Genomic DNA, 20,657 nt, shown 5'->3' with positions numbered 1-20,657 from the left:
GGCGTGGTGGTGCACGCCTTTAATCCCAGCACTCGGGAGGCAGCGGCAGATGGATCGCTGTGAGTTCGAGGCCAGCCTGGTCTACAAAGTGAGTCCAGGACAGCCAAGGCTACACAGAGAAACCCTGTCTCGAAAACCCCCGCCAAAAAAAAAAGAAAAATAAAAAAGTTAAAAGACAAAGCCTTGGGTTGAACATGATAGCACACACCTTCACTCCCTGTACTCGGGAGGATGAAGCAGGTCGATTTCTGTGAGCTCCAGCCAGCTAGGGATATCTAGTAAGACCCTGTCTCAAAAGAACCAACCCGGGCTTCTTCTTTCTCTGGAAAACACCAAATGGCTGACAAAGCCAGGGGAGGGCCGAAAGATCTAGAGGGCCTAGGGTTAGTGGGGAGCGGACCTTAGGGTGTGGCCAGGGCCTTGGGGCTTGTGGAAGTAAAGCCAAAGACAAGGAGTGAACACTCACCAAGCTGGGCTGTCTGGTTAATAAGGACATGAAGATCCAGTCCTTGGAGATCTATCTAAAGGATGAGGCTCTCAAGATCATGCCAATGCAGAAGCAGACACGGGTTGGCCAGTGGACCACGTTCATGGCTTTTGTCGCTATTGGGAACTACAACGGTCATGCTGGCGTTAAGTGTCCCAAGGAGGTAGCCACTGCTATCTGAGGGGCCATCATCTTGGCCAAGCTTTCCATCGTCACTGTGCAGAGAGGCTGCTGGGGAACAAGATTGGCAAGCCACACAACTGTTCCCTGCAAGGCTGTTTTGGTGTGTTTCATCCCTGCCCCAAGAGGCACAGGTATCATCTCTACTTCTGTGCCCAAGAAGCTACTGGTGATGGCCAGCATTGATGACTGCTACACATCAGCCAGGGGCTATACTGCCACCCTGGGCAATTATGCCAAGGCTACATTTTGTTTGGTTTTTGTTTTCAGAGACAGGGTTTCTCTATATAGCCTTGGCTGTCCTGGACTTGATTTGTAGACCAGGCTGACCTCAAACACAGAGATCTGCCTGCCTCTGCTGGGATTAAAGGTGTGCACCATCACGTCCAGCTGCCAAGACCATTTCTGAAGCCATCTCCAAGACCTACAGCTACCTGACACTCGACCTCTGGAAAGAGGCTGTGTTCACCAAGTCTCCTTATCAGGAATTTACTGATTATCTTGTGAAAACTCACACAAGAGTCACTGTTCAGAGGACCCAGACTCCAGCTGTGGCTGCCACATAGTGGTTTTTATAAAAAAAAAAAAGGGGGGGGGAATGGGACTGGGCGTGGTGGTCCACGCCTTTAATCCCAGCACTCAAGAGGCAGAGGCAGGTGGATCACTATGAGTTTGAGGCCAGCCTGGTATACAAAGCAAGTCCAGGACAGCCAAGGCTAACACAGAGAGATCCTGTCTCAAAAAACCAAAAACAAAAAAAGAAACAAACCAGCTGTGGTGACACATGCCTTTAATCCCAGCACTGTGAAGGCAGAGACAGGGGGAATCTCTGTGAGTACAAGGCCAGCCTGGTCTACAAATCACTCTGTCACACAATGAAACCCTTTCTCTAAACAACAACAAAACCCAAAACACTCCCAGAACACAATATTAACAATTTAAAAAACAAAACAAAGCTTTGATTCTTTAGTTTTCAATTTTATTTGTTTTTGAAACAGCAACTTAATAGCGTGGAAATGTTCCTAACAGCAAGAGGCTGCCCTGTACATTCCAGGAGCCTAGGCCCCAGCCCTGACTCCAGGAACTTCTCTCACCTACATCAGCATCAGGCTTATTTCTCTCTGGAGACCTGGGACAAGATGTCCATTTAGAGAGGAGGGTGGACCTGAGGGGTCACCACGTGGAAGGGCTGGGCTCAGACAAAACTGCCTGTTAGGTGCGGAATATCTGGGGATTTGGTAGCATGCTCAGACAGACTGTGGGAAGCTTGAGGGGTCCTGAACTGCCTCACTCACTCCTGGGCCACCCCCTTAGCACTCCTTCATCTGCCAGACTCAGGAGGTCCTGCCTTTAGAAGACAGATCTCTCTGTAGCCTCTGTCTGCCTGCACGCCTCAAAGGTGCCCAGCCAGGTCCAGACCTGGGCAGAGTCAAGAACCAGGAAGGTGATGAGGATTCAGACCTGAGAACATCCCACCATCTCCTGCCACGGGGCTTTGGGACCCGAGTTTGCCAATCCCTTCCTAACTGTCACCTAAAAGGGAACAATACATGGACATCTCTTTGTGACTTGGAGGGGCAAGCCTGGCATCTAAGCCCAAGTGTGGTGTGCAATGCTGAGCCTCCAGGCTGCAGGCAGCTCCAAGCATGCACTAAAAAGTAGGAGCAGCTCAGCCAGGAGGGTAGGGGCCCACAGGGCTGTTGCTACCCTCCCCTACTACCATCCACACCCATGGTACCCATGGAAACATAGCCACCTCCCCTCCTGCCAGCTGCCTGCATTCAGGCAACCAGCTCTGGCTAACCTCCTCTAAGCCAAAGCCTGAACTGATGCCAGGCTGGCCAGAGTGGCTGCAGGAAGAACTGGGATTGGGCAATTTGGTCAGTCCAGGTGCCAGCACAGCTCGGGAGGGCTACCACAGGAGCCTCCATACCTTGCTGCCTGGGCTGTGGTCAGACAGGGCTTACTCAGCCGGCACAGCCAGGTGGCCCCAGCTGTCCTCTGCCTGTGGGTCAACAGCTACTGTGGGGCAGTAGCCCTTGCTGCAGCAGCAGCAGCCTCTGGGTCTCGTTGAGGGGGCTTTCCGGCTGCTGCTCCAACTGCCCAGGTGACTCGGCCAGCCCTCCAGGGCTGAAGATGTACCGACAGTCACCAGGAATGCCGCCCACTGCCCCCATGTCACTGCTACCCCCTGTCTCTGTGCTAGGCTGCTCTCCACAGGGCAGCTCAGGGCTGCCTCCCTCAGTAGGCTGCTCGGCTCTCTCAATGTTGATGTACAAGGGGTCCTGGCTGGTGGACAAGACAGAGAGGTGGCCCAGAATGTTCTCCAGTTCCATTCGCAGGCATGTGAAGCTCGGGCGCTGCTTTGGGTCGGCGCTCCAGCACTGGTACATGAGATCATACCTGAGGGAAAAGAATAAGGGGAGATAGTGGCCACAAAGCAGAGGACCTCTGAGTCATATGACACAGACAGGAAAACCATCTGTTTTCCCTTTTGTTTGGTTTTTTTTTTGAGACAGGGTTTCTCTGTGTAGCCTTGGCTGTCCTGAATCTTACTCTGTAGACCAGGCTGCCCTAGAACTCACAGAGATCTGCCTGTCTCTACCTCCCGAGTGCTGGGATTAAAGGTGTGTACCACCAAGCTGGGAAAATAAATCTTTTTTTTTTTTTTTTTGACAATGTTTCTCTGTGTAACAGCCCTGGCTATCCTGGACTCACTTTGTAGTCGAGGCTGGCCTCGAATTCACAAAGATCCACCTGCCTCTGCCTCTGGAGTGCTGGAATTAAAGGCATGCACTACCACTGCCTGGCTGGGAAAACAAATCTTTTAATACTAGTGTAGAAGGCTTAATATGCATCAGGTTAAAATTAAATCTATTTAGTGCGTGCGTGTGTGCGTGCGTGTGTGTGTGTGTGCGTGTGCGTGTGTGCGTGCATGCATAAATGTGTACATTTGAACTCTTATGCACACACCACAGCATACTTGTTGAAATCAAAGGACAAGTTTCAGGAAGCAGTTTTTGCCTCCACCTTGTGAGTCCCTGGGATTGAACTCGTTCGTCAGGCTTGGCAGCAAGCACCTTTACCTGCAGAGCCATCCTGCCAGCCCTACATTTAACACTTCCTACCTGGAAAATATGGAACCATGGAGAGATTAATAACACTGACAACAGCTAGAGAGATGGCTCAGCAGTTAAGAATGAGTTCTGCTTTTTGGAGGGGACCCTAAGTTCATCACCTGCCTCTGCCTCCTGAGTGCTGGGATCAGAGGCCTGTGCCCCCACCACCCCACTTAGGAATAAATCTTTTTAAAATCTTTAATAAAGCAGCAAGTAATAAGGCAGGCTTGCCAGATTAAGTGCAGCTGTAACCCCAGCACTTAGGAGACAGAGGCAGGAGGAATGGCACCAGTTTGGGGCTGGGTTAAGATACATTTTGAGTTCGAGGACAGCCAAAGCTACATAGCAAAGCCCTGTTTAAAAAAAAACATTCACACACATACACACACAAAACAGGGCAGGGAATGCAGTCAGTTGGTGGGGCGCCTGGCACGTACACAGGCCTGGGGTTGATCTCCAAGACTTCATGGCTGTTGGACTCCTGTAATTCATATACTTGGGAGGTGGAGGCAGGGGGAGCTGAAGTTTAAAAGTAGCCCTCAGCCTCACAGCTGGTTTGATTCTGGTCTCGGTTAAGTGAGACCCCATCTCAAACAAATTCTCCAAAAATAGGCTAAGAATAAAGTTCCCTTGCTTCTTAAATAAACAAAACAAAACAACAACTATAAAAAAAAACCTCGCCAGGCAGTGGTGGTGCACATCTTTAATCCCAGCGCTCGGGAGGCACAGGCAGGTGGATGTCTGTGAGTTGGAGTCCAGCCTGGTCTACAAAGTAAGTCCAGGACAGTCACGGCCACAGAGAGACCCTGTCTCAAAAAAGAAACAAACAAACAAAAAACCAACTCTAAAGTCACAGAGCTGGAATTTGAAGCCACAAGGGCTAGTGCCCAACTTTCTCCTGCGCTGTCTCCAGAAGGGTGATTGAAGTAAAAGTCCTTTTGTCTAACATAAGAGACCGGAGCCAGGATTGTTCTTCCTGAGTTTTGTTCTATGGTGCTGGAGAACCCAGGGCCAAGTGCGTGCTAAGCAAGTGCTCCATCAATGAGCTACCACATCCCAGACTCCGACTCAGCCGTATCTTTTTAGGGGGTAGACTTGTATACTCCCCCTTTTGCCCCAACTACATGAGAGGCAGCATCTACCCATGTATGCTTACATTTTCAGAAAAAAACACCAGCTCTTTTCCTGTGTGAGGAATATCCCACCAGCCTCACAGATTCTCTTATAGTCACCACTGTTTCTAAGGACAGACACACATACACACATATGCACACACACACTCCTTCCCTGGTGGAGGAGGAGGTCTGAGATAAAGTGCTACTAGCAATGCCTGACTTTTGCCGAGGCAAAGGCTCCAAGTACTGTCTCACACACACACACACACACACACACAAAAGCCTTCCTAACAGGGGCCCCAGTGGCAGGAATTTTCATGCCAGACCCCAGGCAGGCTGTGAGAATGGTCCAGAAATACGGGTAACCAGCCAGACTGGGACAGATTCTCAAGGCTGTGCTGGAAGCCAACTGGCGCCCTTCCACCAGGCTGCCTGGTGGGAGGCCAGTGTCCGCCCACCCTCCATTGACAACAGCTCCAGTCTAGGAGAAGGCTGAGCCAGGGTCTGTCCATACTGCTCCTTAGACCTCAGCCTCCGCAGCTCAAGTAGAGGGTTGAGGCTGACTTCAGCCACAAGGAGGCCTGAGCTTTTAATCTCAATGATGCCCTGAGCTCTGCTCAATGATTAGGTGGGCAGGGCTGGTTCCTGCACTTAGACATCTATCTAAAGTATAATGGAGGGGCTGGGTGTAGCTCAGTGGTGGAGTACTCGCTCATCACATACCATCCTGAGTTCAATTCCCAGAGCTACAATAAAGAAATAAGTAGATACAGAAATGATTTAATTGTTTTTTTTCTTTTGGTGCCTAGGCTGCAGGCACTTCAAATCCACTGCCCTAAAGGAGGGTGCCACCATTCAGGCTCAGCTTTCCTCTGCCTGTTCATGGCTGCAACACTCTAAGAGACCTAACCCCCAAACCACAAAAGGAACACATATTTATTCCCCTGGGCCACTCTGCCTTGAATGGAGCCAGGGAGTAATACTAGAACAGACCAAACAGTTGATTTCATGGTTGAGAGCATGAAGGCTAAACCAAAAGGATCTAGGTTCGAGTACCAATTCATTCACTTAATAGCTGTGCGACCTTGGCCATGTTATTTAACCTCTTTAATCCTATTTCCTCATCAGCAAAATGGAGATAAGCCTTTTCCTTTTTAGAGTTAGAGGAAGACCGACTGGGAGAATGAATCTAGGTTGGTGACAATTATGTCATCCTGTCACAAGGGTTTGTTTACATTGTAGTGGGAGTCCTGCCCTGCTTCATAGTACTTTGGACTCACAGCAAAGAAAGGGGTCAAATTCCTTCTTCCCAGGATCTTGGGACCTTTCTCCTTCAAGGGGAGGTTAGACCAAGGAAGAAGCCCAGCAGTCAGGGGCTGCTTGTGGTTCTGGGGCCCTGTGCAGCCCTGTGGGAACCCGGTGCTAGCGCCATGCTTCTAGCCTAGCTGCGTTTCCCAGAAGTGACAAGGAGACCTGCACCACTGCTCAACCCTGTCCTCCGCCTTCTATGGCTCCTGATGCTCCCTAGAAACTGGAAACAACAGTGACAGGAAACGCCAGAAGCAAGAAATATGGGGTGAGAGCCAGGCATGGTGGGTCACGGCTGTGATTCCAACATGCTGGAGGCTGAGGCAAAGGGAACTCAGAGTGTGAGCTGCCTTAGGAAACAGTCTCAACATTTCCCCTCCCAGAAAAGAAAAGGGGGGAAAAAAAAAAGGAATGAGGAGAGAGAAAGAAAACAGGGCGCTTGAGGGTAAATATGGAATTTGGGGTAGCGGTCACTCCTTAACTGCCAGGAACCCAAGGGCGGCTCTGTGCTCATCCTGGGGTTGCAGCTGTGTAGCGGCCATGAGCCAAAGCTGCTTCCACGACCCATGACACTCACACTTCCTCCAGACACTCCGGAGGCTGCTTCAGGCGGCTCCCGCCGATGAGGTAGTTGTAAATCTCAGCATTTTCGATGCCGGCATATGGCGTCTGCCCACGAGTCATGATCTCCCACATGGTCACCCCGAAGGCCCACTGGTATAGAATCAGGGTTGGGGAAGAAAGTTACTGGGTTTCCTGAGACAAGCAGAGCCGTATCTTGGTAATCAAGCATCTCATGACTAGGCAATTAAAGCCCAGAAAGCAGAACTGTGCTGGTCCTGCAGACCCACCCACACACTAATCCATCCACCCCAAGTCACATCGTCAAGCCCACTGCGCCATGCTGCTCACCACATCGCTGTGTACGGTATACAAGTTGTCAGCCAAGCTCTCCAGGGCCAGCCACTTGACAGGCAACTTGGAGGCACAGCCCTGGCGATAATAGTCCCCACTATAGATTTTCCGGGAGAGTCCAAAGTCAGCCACACACACGGTCATGTCCTCAGCCAGCCTGAGGGGTGTTGAAGGACGGAGTCAGTCTTCCTCATGCTCACAGCCTTGTAAAGTCAGGCTATCCCCATGCACGAGGTTCCACCCAAGGCAGGAGGTGACAGGCTCCCACCCACCAAGCCACCAGCATCCCTACATGCAATTCCGAGCCGCTAGGTCTCGGTGGATGAAGTTCCGGGAGCTCAGGTACTCCATGCCACAGGCAATGTCCACCATGAACCGGACCAGGGTCTGGAGAGGCAGGTTCTGGGAGGCAGACAGGGCAAGCTCAGGTTGGACGTCCCCACTCTGCAGGGGGCACAGCGAAGGAAGTTCCCTGGCAGAAAGCCTGAAGACTGCCTTAGGAATCACTGGAAAGGAGGCAGGGGACCAAGGGCCTTCCCAGGAAGCTCTGGCAAGCCTGACAAAGGACTGAAGAATCAAATATCTTCCTCCCAAAAAGGTCTTTGCCTCACCTTCAATTCCCAGCAGTCGGGCTCCAAGCCCTCTGATGGCACCCCGAGTCCTGCCCACCAAGCCTCTTCTCCCGGAGGTCCCTTTTCCAGGCATCACTCTTCCACCCCCTTAGGCCTGGCCACCCCCACCCCACCCCCCCGCCAGGCACTCACAAAAGGGTTCTCCCCAATTCGGGAGGCGAGCAGAAAAGCATGCAAGTCTCCGTGCTTCATGAAGGGCAGGATGACCATGGGGATGGGCAGGCGACCTTTAGCCCTGCTCCGGAGGCTCACCCCTGGGAGACAAGGGAGAGTCAAGAACTGGGCACACAGAGGCCTAAGGACAGCTAGGAATCTGCCTCAGAGCCTACCTGCTGGCTTCCATCTCTAGCACTGGCACTGTTAGCTCTTTCACCATGGCACCTTTCCTCCTGCCTGCTGTTTCTTGCTCTGGGTGCATCTTCTCTGTCCCTCCTCCGCCCACATGAACAGTTTCAAGCTAAGCTCCTTACAGCCAGACTTCAGACAGGACCTCACTTGCTACCTGCTTGCTCGCTGGGTATCTAAACTTCTCTCCTCCCGGCTGCCCTCTCATGTTGGTGGAGCATATTTTTAGCCCTATTCTATATCTGCTTCCTCCAAATGGGCTCACCAACAAGCTTGGCCACGTGTGGATGGTCAAACTCCTTCATGCAAGCTGCTTCTCTGAGGAACTCTTCTATGTCGCTTGAGGCAATGATGTCAGCTGAGAGAAAGGAAGGGGGAGGAATAAAAACAAGATTCCTGACACCCTCTCAAGACTCCTAAAATTGGTGTTTCAGAACACTGCAGGGCCGGGTGTGGTGGTAAGTGCTTTTAATCCCAGTACTCCTGAGACAGAGGCAGGCAGATCTTTGTGAGTTCGAGGCCAGCCTGGTCTACAAAGAGAGACCAGGACAGCTGAGGCTACACAGAGAGACCCTGTCTGAAAAAAACAACCATACAACCAAACAAACAAAATGAACCCTGGAGACCAGGAGACAGAGCTTCCAACATTTCCTCTGCCTTCTAATGTCTTCCTGTACACTTTTTTCTCATTTGCTTGTTTGTGACAGGGTCTCACTCTGCAGTTCGACCTGGTGACCTCAAACTTGTGATCCTTCTGCTTTAACCCTCACAAGTCCTGGAGTTACCACTCACAGCTTGAGGATTTAAACTTTTCTTTTAGGTCTCAGTTTGTAGTTCAGGCTGGCTTGGGAACTCACTATGTAGCCCAGGCTGGCCTCAAGCTCGTTAATAATCCCAGGGCTCAGCCTCCTCCAGTGCAGAGATTACTGGCCTATCTTTAGTTTTGACAGGCCAGGAGCTCCACCAATCACAACTGTAATCATCACCCAAGAGCAACCATGAGGCCTGTCACCGCCGAGGGCAAGGAGCAAGGCTGGGGCACAACCCTTTGCGTGGCCTGTGCTTTTGAGTTACTCACGCGGTGCAGTCAGCATTTCTCCTCCCACTGAGTAGCTTCTTGGGAAATCGCAGAGAGCACAGTGCCTACTTCAGGATCAGTCACCCCTGTACCCCTCCTCCCCAACAGGCACAAACCTTACTGTCTAACTCACCTTTCAGCATTTTTACAGCCACTTTCACAAAGGAGCCATCTTCCTGCTTTAGCTGGGCCTCCCGAACTGACCCAAACTCTCCTAAGCAAGAAACCAATGGACAGGGTAAGACACCGGGCTCTCAATTTCCTTCCCTCTTGGCGGACTCTCCACGTGGTCATAAAACCATCAACTAAGGCTTAGGGCTGTTGCGTTGGGAATGGCTCCCCGTCTCTAGTGGCTACAAATGACACCCCCAAGCAGGCATCCATAGGTATATCTTGCCTATAGGAGCTGACCCAAATTCATTCACCCCCTGGAGGTAACAGGAACTCCCCATTCAGAGGGGGCAGACTCATGCTAGTCCCCACACTGGCCCACACCTTTGCCCAACATCCGGCCAAGGGTGAACTGCTGCTCGGGGATGAGGACATCCTCCAGCTTCTCCTTCAGTTCATCGCTGATGCCCAGGCTGTCCACTGCAGGGGTGGGGGGCGAGAGAGGAGCAGCGTTGTAGCCAAATCCATACTCCAGCCTGCACCCTCCACCCAGCTCGCTGCCCTCGGCACAGAGCCTGGGTTTCCCACACAGGTGTGTGTGTGTGTGTGTGTGTGTGTGTGTGTGTTTCATTACTCTGGGACTTATCAAGGTTCAGATACATTAGCTGGATTAATGAGTTGGTAAAAGGTAGGGACACAAGATGTCTTTTCCCTTCTGGGATCCTCCACCACTCACATGTAGCCTCAATGCGTTCAGGTCTTTCTCGATTGAAAGACCGGGCTGCCCGGAAGTGTACAGCTGGCTCTCCTCTGGCCATGACACTGTCAAAAGCTTGCCTAAAGAAAACACCCAGGACTTCAGGTAAATTACAAGGCCTTCTGTTACCACCTCCTTCACTTGCCACAGCCGCACCTCCTTACCCGAACCTGGTCTCCTTCCGTCTCTTCCGAAGCAGGATGAGGGCCAAGGCGGCAGCAGTGATCAGGGCGGTGAGTACACCCAGGACCACAGGCACCCAGGATGTGCGGCTGTGGGGCGGGCCCTGCCTCCCTGTGGAAGAGAAAGGCAATGTCATGAGCCAGGCTGTCACCAAAAATGTCCTTTTATAACTTTCCCGTGATGGCCACCTCACCTAGCCTTGTCAAAAGACTTCCTAAGCCGAGAGGAAGAGACCCCAGAGAAAAACCAGTTTCTACCTGAACTGTGTCAGGCCCTGGCTGTTGTGACCTGCAGTGTGACCAAAGCAAAGTGAGAAAAACCAAGATAGAAATACCAACCCTGGTCTCAATTTTCGGGGTGGGTGTGGAGGTGGGGCGCACACTGGAAAGACAGGGGCCACCAGCCTCCTGTCAGTCTACCTCATCCCAGAAAGCTCTGCTCCCTATCCCCCCCCTGCACGCCTTACCTGCATGATCATGGGAAGACACAACCAGCGGCTGACTCCAGGGCCCACAGCCAATTGCATTGGAGACGCACACACGCACAATCAGGTCCTTCTGGGGATCCCAGCTGGTCAGATTGGCCCTGGTCCCCTCCACAGTGAGCTCTTCCTGCAGCCGGGAAAAGCCCCACCCCGACACTGAGCCTGTGGGGAAGACTCAAAGCTGGGGTGGGAGGGCAGAAAAAGGTTCAGCTAGGAATCTGGGAGCCTTAGGGGCACAGTGCACGTTAGGGGCTGTTGAATCCTCTCAGAGCCACCACATTCCTGCCCAGATTGCAGGGAAAAGGCCTCTCTGGAACATAGAAAGCCTCATCCCCGGAGGAAGCAGAGCTGGGGTTGGGGACAAAGCCTTATCTGTGGCGCCCCCCCACCGCCTTTTGCATGGGGCGGGGATAGGCTTCCTGCTTTGCATACAAAGTGGCCACAGGACTATCCCAGCCAAGAGATAAACCAATGAGCTGGGAGCTTGCCTTGCCAGGAGGTGGAGGGTATTCCCTGGGACTGTAGGAGGCCCAGACCCTCCAGCGACATTCTAAAGCTCTTCAAAGCCTCAGAAGTGGTGGGGGGCGGGGGGGACACTCTCCAGCACAGCAGGAAAGTAGAGGGGGCTGTTTCCCTTACCTGGGTTCCATTTTCTTGGACCCAGGACAGCTTATAAGGTCCCAAGGGACCTTCCCCAGGGTCCTCTGGGGTCACTTCTTCCCATTCCAGGATAAGGCCTGAGTCGGTATGAATGGCATGGAGATTCTGGGGAGCTCTGGCTGGCGCTGTACCCAGAGAAAGAAAGTTGTTAGGCTCTCTACCTTTCCCACCATCACCATACCACACAAACAAAGAGCTTAACAGTTCAGAGGAAAGGGCTTGCCTCCCAGCTGCAACTGCTAACACCCCCAGTGCTGGGAGAGGGAAGCCTGGGCAGGACAGAAGCGGCCCAGCCCCCACATCTCAGTAGTTGGTACTGCTTTTCCCTTCCCCCACGCAGCCTCCTTTAACTGCCGGAGAACTACAAGCAAATTCCTAGGCAGTGTTCTTTGACTTGCTGTGTCCTTACCTTGCTGCGCTTTCCCACAAAACGTTTGTAAGACTCCTTTTTATCCTGCAGTCCTTACTCATGCCTCTGTCGCCCAGGCCTTTCTAACCCAGAGCCCAGCGGACTTATGAATGAACAAAATCATAAACTTACTTAAAACGTTGAGTTTTCTTTTCTTTCTTTTTTTTTTTTTTAAGATTTATTTATTTTGTATACAGTGCACATTAGATCACATTATAGATGGCTGTGAGCCACCATGTAGGTGCTGGGAATTGAACTCAGGACCTCTGGAAGAGTAACCAGTGCTCTTAACCGCTGAGCCATCTCTCCAGCCTGAACTTTATAGATGACCTTGTGTCACAATGTCAGAAGGTTGGCCAAACCAGCAGGATTTTTTCTTTTTTAGAGGTACTGGGGACCGAACCTAGGCCCTCTCAAATGCCAGCCAAGGGATCCACCACTGCATCCTAACCCTCTGTAGAGGATTTTGCTTGGCCATCCTGGGGTATTCTTACTATACTGTCCTGTCTTTTCCAGTTTGCTTATCTACCTGTTCCTCCCATAAGAACTAGACACAAAGTGGTATGCAGTAGGTGCTCAATAAATGCTGACAGACCGATGCCTTCCCTCTTCAGTCCCGGCCCTCTTGCTGAGTTCCTTACCTAGGCCCTTTGTCTGAAAGGGCACCCAGTCGGCGTAAGGGGAAGGCCCCAAGGCATTGGCACAGCGCACCCTAAGGCTGTAGTTGGTGGCAGGGGCCAAGTTTCGAACCAGGCAGGTAAAGGGTGGCACAGGGACCACGACAGCTAGGAACTCCCAGTCTCCCGGGGGCTGTGCCACCTTCAGAAAACAAGACAAAATAGAAAAGCACAAAACTGACGTCATCAGGTACAAAGGTTCCTTAGGTCTCTGAGGTGGGATGGAAGACAGCATAGGTGTGGCACAGGAGCGTGATCGAACACTTCCTCTAAGAGTCTGCAAACACCTGCCCCAACTTGTCTCCACCCCAAGCACACCAGACTCAACCTCTGTATTTTGCAGATGCTGTTCTTTTTGCTTGGAATGGCCTGCTTACTCTGAGACTGAATGCAAGCTCTGTGGTAGACTGTTCATGGGCAAGGCCCTGAGTTCAATACCCAGCACGGAGCAGGGGGTCAGGACAAGTATCTCTTTTTTTGTTGTTCTTGAGATAGGATGTCACTATGTAGCTCTGGCTGTTTTGGAACTCACTATGTAGACCAGGTCGGCCTTGCACTCAGAGATCTGCCTGCTTCTGCCTCTCAAGTGCTAGGATTAAAGGTGTGTGTCACTACGCCAGGCTGAGTGTCTCTGTCTATCTTTTCCAGGCTGAGTGTCTCTGTCTATCTTTTCCAGGCTGAGTGTCTCTGTCTATCTTTTGTTTTGTTTTGATTCACTCTGAAGACCAGGCTGGCCCACAACTCAGAGATCTGCCTGTCTCTGCCTCCAGAGTGCTGGGAGTGTGCCATTATATCAAGCTAGTGTCACTTTCTTTTCTTTTCTTGTTCTTTTGGGTTTTGTTTTGTTTTGTTTTTGTTTTTAGACAGGGTTTCTTGCGTAGCCTTGGCTGTCCTGGACTTGCTTTGTAGACCAGATTGGCCTCAAAGTCACAGAGATCCACCTGCCTCTGCCTCCCCGAGGGCTGGGATCACAGGCATGGGACACCTCGCCCAGCTAAGGGCAAAGTCTCACATAGCCCAGGCTGGCCTTGAACTGACTCTACCCCCCAAGTGCTAGGATTGCAGGCATGTAACACCATGCCTGGCTCTATGGTGCTATTTTGACAAACCAACCTTCAAAACCACCTGGAAGGTTGCATTTCCAGTATTAATCCTCTAAATCCTTGAGTACGGTGGCCCTGGGAGAGGTGGGCCTCAGGAAAGAACCTATATCACGAGGGCCTTCCAGTGCATGCATGTGGGCCATGCTGGCTGTTCTCCACCCGCCTACCACCGGTAGCTGCCATTAGACACAGAAGTGCACACAGCACAGCAAGGTCTACCTCCACAAGGCTGGGCCAGAGAAGAGACCGATTCAGGCCCTGGACTCAGACCCAGAACTGCCAGGGCAAGACACTCTGAACATATAGAGTGTTATGTGGCAATGTTATGCCTCAGATAAGCTTGTCCCCTTGGCCCAGCCAGGGAGGGCCCATCCTGTTCTCACTACAGGACATGGGATCACATAGTCACAGAGTGTTTGCTTAGCGTGTGCAAGGTCCTGGGTCTGTTCCCAGCACAGGATAAACAAACAAGGTTCTCATTAAATACCTTTGAATAAATATGCAAGCAAACCTGCAATAGCTCTTGGTTGTGGTATCAACCCTGCCCCCCTTTTGTGTCCACCAGGGTTTGACGCCCCTTCCTGTCCTCTTGTTTTCTTTAGGGGCAGTGGAAGGACGTGAGAGGCAAGAATATCAGATATGTTAAAAGAAAAAACTCTTTGAGCTTGGTGGCACAGGGCTTGCCTAGTACATGAAAGGCCTGGGTTTGATTCTTAGCACTGAAAGGGGCGGGAAATTGAAAGGAAGAGACTTCTCTTCCATATATCCAAGTGTACTCTGGACCTCCTTTTCTAGCATGAAAAAAGCACAGGCCTTGAGCCTATCTGCAGTCTCTGCTACCAAAGTAAAGGACAGAAGAGACAGGAGCCTGGGCTCTTCCTAGCAAGGAGCAGCATTTGAACAGTGCTGCAGACCCAGTGTCCCAGGCAGGCCTCGTAAGTGTGTGTGACAACAGCATAACAAAGCGCAGCCAGATCAAGCGTAGCCGGCGAGCTGCTCATCTCAGCCTACCTGTACTGTACAGGAATGCAGCAGAGCTAAGCCATCAGCACCCGGCACCCAGGCCACGCTAGCATTGCTGCTGGAGATCGTTGTCACCGTGATGTTGAAAGGAGCTGCAGGCGGTGCTGTGGATAGGGACTTAGTGTCAGCGCACAGTAAAAATGTCAGGGGAGGGAGGATGGCATGGAAGTCAGGCCTCGAGTTGGTCCTAAGGCCTGGAGCACCTCCTCAAGATGGCCACTCAGCACGTCCAAGGCATACGGGCACATAAACCAGCCACCAGTAGGGCACTGTTGTTCATACCTGGGAGAGTGCCTAGGCTGTGGACAGAGGCTGGCTACCCGAGTAAAGGGCACTGACCGAAAAATAAGATGGAGGAGGGGGTGCTCTGGGGCAAAAACGGAGAAACAGGTAACTGCCCTGCTTCCACAGATAAATGCCTTTGCACACTGGCTTCTCTCTCCTCCCTCCCTCCCTCCCTCTCTCCCTCCCCCTCTGCACCAACACTTTGGGTACCCTCTGTCATCTGTTAGGCTGCAGGCCCCCACCCCCATTCCTTCTATAGGAAGACAGAAACAAGGTTGAATAAAAGCCTTGACCATCTCCTGCTGGCTCCATCCCTCCCTCCCTCTCTCCCTCCCAGGGACTCTGCTTCGTGATGGGAAATCTGCTGTGACGTCAGGATTCTATTCTTGTCTCAGCTGTGGCGGGGTCTCAGGTGCTCCCACTAGGAATGGGAGTTATGCCAATTACCCCTCACCTGGAGGTTCCAGCAGAGCCAGCCAATTCTACTGCTAGACAGCTGGCTGAGATGGCCCTGTTCTTTCCCGCCCCCGCCAAATCCCTTCCCTTCCCACCCCCCACCCTCCCCCCCCCGTGTCCCCCTACCTTGAAGGCGAACAATGGCTGGTCGGGAAGTGGCCAGGCCTTTTATGTTGTGAGCTTCACAAGAAAACTCTGTGCGCTGGGTCACTCCTGGGGCCAGAAAACCTTAGTCAGTCCAGCATGAAGCAACTCCCACTGAGCCGGGAGTTTAGGAAGGAGGGACTTTAATTCAGGCTCTCGCCAGAGCATCTTAGAAGTCCTTCCAGCCAAAGGAAGGGGTTGGACAATGGGGTATGGTGGAATGGGGCAAGGACTTTGCAGTCTGAAAGGCTTGGGTGGTGTTCTGTTTCCCCATCTGTTGAATGGGAGACTTGTAATAGATTTAAAGTGCACAGTACACAGTGAGAGCTTGGGAAAATGTGGTAACTGCGCCTCCCGCCTCAGTCCTATCTCCCACAAGCGGCACAGGACACCTCCCTTTTCTCCTTGATGGTGCACACCAGCACCCTTTTGTTTGCCCCATCGCTGTCATTTACAAGGCTCCTCATGCGTTTTAGCTACCCAACCATCCTCAATTCTTTGGAGGCTGGAAAGGTGGCTCTATCCTTTTCTTTCCCTTCTATCCCCTATGGTGCCCAGCAGTGTGGTGTGTGTGCATTAGGAGCTCAGGAGTTCCACTGAGTGCTTATTATCCCAGGGCTGGCTGGCTGCCTGAGGGTCCTAACCACGCACAAGTGGTGGGAAGCTGGAAGCTGCAAACCAGCCTCCTCTCTGAACAGATCCTGCCTTAGCACCAGCAGGCCCCATAGTACCCTATCAAGATTCAAATACCTGGGTACTTCCCTTTCAAGCTCAGACGTATCTGTTTCGTGCAATTCAAGCCTCAACTGGAAACAGTACGCTTAGTTTCACAGATCGGCAAATCTCACAAACATGTGACGGATTTGCCCAGGATCGTGTGTGTGTGTGTGTGTGTGTGTGTGTGTGTGTGTGTGTGTGTGTGTGTGTTTGGGGGGGCAGGGGTCTGGGAGAGAGTGCAGATGTGGCTGCTTGGAGCCCAACTGTATATGGGTAAGAACAGCTTTGGCTACTCAGGACATTTTCTACAAAAGATCATCAGGTAAGGACGCCCTGGACTTCTGTGCTGGCCTCCCTCTCCCCTCCCCCATTTCCCTTTCTATAGCCTGAACTGAGTCTTCTCCCTGTTGGTGAGACACTCCTCCCTAGCTCTGCGTGGGCTGGTTTCTGGCTCCTTCCCTGGGGAGGGAGGGAGTATGGGTGCCCCTAATCTCATACAACTCCTCTCTCAGGGCCAGCTGTGCAAGGACCAGACTGTTGTGGGTGAGGAACGGAGGCCCCAGCACCCTCTTTCAGCACACACAGCAGGAGCAGACCTAATCAGCCCACCTAGGCAGCAGAGCACGCCTGACTAATGAGCCTAGCACCCTGACACTGGGATTTGCTCTGGACACTCAAACAACCAACTCAGGTTTATGCAACTCCACAGTGTCTTCCCCCACCCCCCCACCCCCACCCCCAGGCACTGACCCAGCCCACTGCAGGTTCAAAGCCCCCTCCTGACTCTTCTCACCTGTCACATTTAAAACAGAGGGAGAAGGGGCAGGCCCCCCAACCCGAGTGAGTCCTCTCCACCAGAAAATGGTTACAGGTTCTGGAGGACCCACGGCCTCACAAGACAGTTGAAAAGGGGCATTGGGTGGCACAGCCAGATCTTTTGGTTCCACAGTAAAGAATGGCACACCTAGGGAGGAAAAAAAAAAAAAGGAAGGGGAATTAAGCTGCCACCTCTAGGCTTCCTACTGCTCCAATCACAAGTTCATTTCCATTCGAAGCACTCAGGACAGTCACCACAGGACCCTTATGAATGGGCCAGCAGCAAACAGGCATCGGGTGTGGGGAGGGGCAGTGCGGGCTTTGTTTTCATCATTTTCCTTTTCTGCTGTCCCCTTAAGCAAGACAGATTCTGCCTTCAGCCCCCACAGTCCCTCCCCAGACCTGCTCTGACAGCCCTTCTCAGAGTACTGGGGAGAGAGAGAGAGAGAGAGGCTGGGGTGGGAAGGTGGGGGGAGGCGCACCCTAGGAGGGGGAGTGGGTGGGAGCTTTCTCCGAGTTCTGCTGGCAGGCCCCGGCTCCTGTTCAGGGCCTTTGTTACTTTCTTAGTCACTTTGTTTTCCAGGGCTGAACAGCTCTGAGCTCCGGCAGCTGTGGAGCCTCTCTCCCCTCCCCCTCCCCATCCCCTCCCCCTTTTCGTAGGTCCGCTTGGCAGAACAAGGTCCGGCTTCTAATGAATCCTTGACCGTTTGAATGCTTGACAGAAGACTGAAACAGACTCCACGTCAGAAACTGTGGGTCCCAGTGGACTCTTGTGGTTCTTAGACATCCAGGGAGGGATGTCCAGCAGGGAGGGTCCCTGATGGCTGGATGAGTCTAAAGCGGTGGTTCTCAACCTGTGGGTCGAGACCCCCTTGGCAAGCCTCTACCCACCCCCACCCCACAAATATTTCCATTACGGTTCATAATGGTACCAAATTAGTTATAAAGTACCAAGGAAAATAATTTTATGGTCGAGGGGTCACCACCACAACATGAGGAACTGTATTAAAGGGCTGCAGCATTAGGAAGTTTAAGAACCACTGGCCAAGAGCCTAGGCCACAGGCACAGCTTGCAGTGAGTTCTCTTTTGCAGAGGTCAAAGTCTTAGCTCCGGGCTGAATGGCCCATACAGCTAGTACTGCCTTCTCACCTTCTACAGTGAGCCACACTGACTGAGAGACCTTGGTTTCTTCCCCATCCTTCACCTGGCACCAGTACATGCCGGCATCAGAGCGCTCCACTGACTTCAGGCTGTGGAACAGGATATCAGGTTTACTTCCCAGAGTCAGGAAAGACAGATTCTTTAATCCAGTGTCCTAGAGGCTGAGGGGAGTGGCCTGGGAGTCTGAGGCTACACTTGTCTATGAGGCCAGAGGGTGAGCTCCAAGAGTGAGACCCTGTCTTAAAAAAAAAAAAAGAAAGAAAGAAAGAGGGGCAACTCTGCTGTGCAGACTTAGTGGGTTGAGCACGGCCAGTTTCTAGAAGGTTCCAGAGTTTGCCACCGCTTAAAGCCACAGACCTCTAGACATGTGCAAAGCCTCGGTTCTAGGGCCTTATGAAATAGGTACAGGCTGGCTGGCTGGCCCCCAGCTGTCATCCCACACCTTCCCCCACAGTTCTTCACCTGAGAAAGCCAATCCAGTTCTGCTCGCTTATTGAGATGGACACCTGGCTTGCATTCTGGACCACGGTGCCATCCTTCATCCAGTGTATGTCAGGATCCTCCATCCCCTCCACACTGCAGTTGAGCTTTACTGGCTGCCCCTGAGACACTGTCATCTTCACTGGGGCTCCCATGAGCTTCAGGCCTGAAGGACAGGAAAGAGAAAATGTGTCTGTACAACGGAGATAGCCCTTTCTCTTCTAGAAAGCAATTTCCATGCTAGAAGGCTCATTCTCAGCCAGTGTCAGGGAAGCAGAGGCAAGATTGTATGCGAAGGAAGGTAGCCTGGACCCAGGCTGGGAGAAAAGGCAGGACAAGACTTCTAGTTTTCTGTTCTTACCCAGTTCCCTTAGCACTAAGGACCTCTTCCCCATGGCGCCTTTATTGCCCAATCACCAGAAGGCAAGCCCAGCTGAAACAGTGGAGACTTGTCACCTCCTGGAACAGCCACTGTCCTGGGAATGTCTGTCCTACCCAACCAGTGCAACAGGATGCCAGCTCTCAGCCCAGGGTGTCAGTCAAGCCCCTGTACTGCTGCCAGTACCCCTGCACCCCACCCTGCCAAACGAGGGGAGGCTGAGGAAGAGAAGGAGGGAGTGCTCCCCTGAAGTGGAGAACATATGGCTACAAAACCACGTCAGATCAAACACATGGCAGCCTTCCTGGCAGCCGCCTGCTCTATTAATACCTGAATGTGTGCAGGGGCGGGAGCCAGAAAAATGGGAGGCAGAAGGGAGGGGTGGGGCCCTACGCCCCAAGACCACTGCACTACGGCATCAACAGGGCCCACCCACCTATCGGAATCTTAACCCTCCTCAGGCAAGGGTGGGCACACACAAACACACACCCACACAGGCGCACACGCACTCACACACACACCCTCCTAGCATGTGGTTTTAAACAGATGGGCAGGTGAAGAATCTGTATAGATGAGATCTAGACCTGTTCCTTTCTGCTCTTTACTGTGTAACCCTAGATAATTTCCTAGACTCTCTGGGCATCTGATGCGCACCTCGAAGCTTGCAAATACTTTGCACTCTCTCTTTCCTTCCTTGAGAGACTGATATGGCAAAGAATTCAGTTTTTAGGAAATGGTAACTGGGCAGTTGCTGCCCTGGCCCCTGGCTCTACCCTTACTCCTTTCACCGTCACAGGACAAGGCAAAACTGCCCCACACCCCTTCCACACCCAGCAGTTCTTGATGTGTGCAGTGGGAACTTGCGGATAAGGGTACTGTCCTCCTGCCTCGGGGAAATGCCTCAGTGGCTATGTGGCAACATAATGCCCATCTTCACAAGGAGGAGTAACCTTCACTCAGCCCAAGCTCTTCAACATTCAGGTTTCCGGGAGCTCCAAGGGCCACAGGAACTAGAGTATGGCCAGAGATATTTTAGAATCCCGCACCTTCACAGCCTTGGGTGCTCAAACCCAGACCCCGTAGTTTCAAAGTGGAACCTCAGGGGTGTGCGGAAGGCTGAATGGGTTCTTTTGACTGAGGACAAGGGAACAAACAACTAGGAACATAGAGGCGGGAAAATACAGTCCTAAGCACCCCCGGCTGCCCACACCCCCCACTCCCTTCCTTTGCATCCAGCCAGCCCCGGGCGCCAGAAAGTTGGGGGCGGGGGCCCCGGCCGGAGGACTAGCAGCCAACACCCCCCCCCCCCCGCGCCGTGTCCTAGCCTCGGCCTTCCAGCCCCGGCCACCGACCCCAACCTCTGGCCGGCCCAGGCCCGGGTCTCGCCGGCTGCCATCCCTGAGCTGCGCCCCTCAGCAGCTCACTCCCACTCGCCCCCGCTTCCCGCCGCTTCCCGGGCCACCCCTACCTGCGGCCGCGGACTCGGGGAGCAGCAGAGAAGCCAGCCCCGCCAGCAGCAGCGGCGGGAGCCCCGGCCGCCCCATGCTCCGCCTCAGCGCCATCGGCGGCGACGCCGCACCATGCCGGGCCCGGCCCGCGAGCGCGGAGAGGAGGGCGGCGGAGGAGGGGCGG

The 20,657-nt window shown here is 52.7% G+C and overlaps 1 protein-coding gene and 1 pseudogene across 1 annotated transcript; one reads left to right on the top strand and one right to left on the bottom strand.

Annotated features, from left to right (window-relative positions):
* Window positions 1–461: 461 nt before the first annotated feature.
* On the top strand, window positions 462–1,233 carry LOC127188444 (40S ribosomal protein S2-like; annotated as a pseudogene).
* Window positions 1,234–1,803: 570 nt separating this feature from the next.
* Window positions 1,804–20,656, bottom strand: Tyro3 (TYRO3 protein tyrosine kinase). Its single transcript, XM_051144433.1, has 19 exons — window positions 20,494–20,656; window positions 18,629–18,812; window positions 18,155–18,255; window positions 16,982–17,152; window positions 15,454–15,540; window positions 14,575–14,690; window positions 12,425–12,602; window positions 11,354–11,499; window positions 10,697–10,841; window positions 10,212–10,341; window positions 10,027–10,127; window positions 9,675–9,770; window positions 9,313–9,393; window positions 8,367–8,459; window positions 7,889–8,010; window positions 7,417–7,526; window positions 7,122–7,281; window positions 6,787–6,923; window positions 1,804–3,070 (listed from the first exon to the last, which is right to left on the bottom strand). The coding sequence occupies exons 1-19, from the start codon at window positions 20,585–20,587 to the stop codon at window positions 2,680–2,682; spliced, it is 2,643 nt and encodes an 880-aa protein (XP_051000390.1). The 5' UTR covers window positions 20,588–20,656; the 3' UTR covers window positions 1,804–2,679.
* Window position 20,657: the final 1 nt, after the last annotated feature.

The sequence above is a fragment of the Acomys russatus genome, chromosome 4 (assembly GCF_903995435.1).
Source record: "Acomys russatus chromosome 4, mAcoRus1.1, whole genome shotgun sequence".
Taxonomy (NCBI): domain Eukaryota; kingdom Metazoa; phylum Chordata; class Mammalia; order Rodentia; family Muridae; genus Acomys; species Acomys russatus.
Note: the sequence above shows the minus strand (reverse complement) of the source record. Positions and strands in the feature narration are given on the sequence as shown.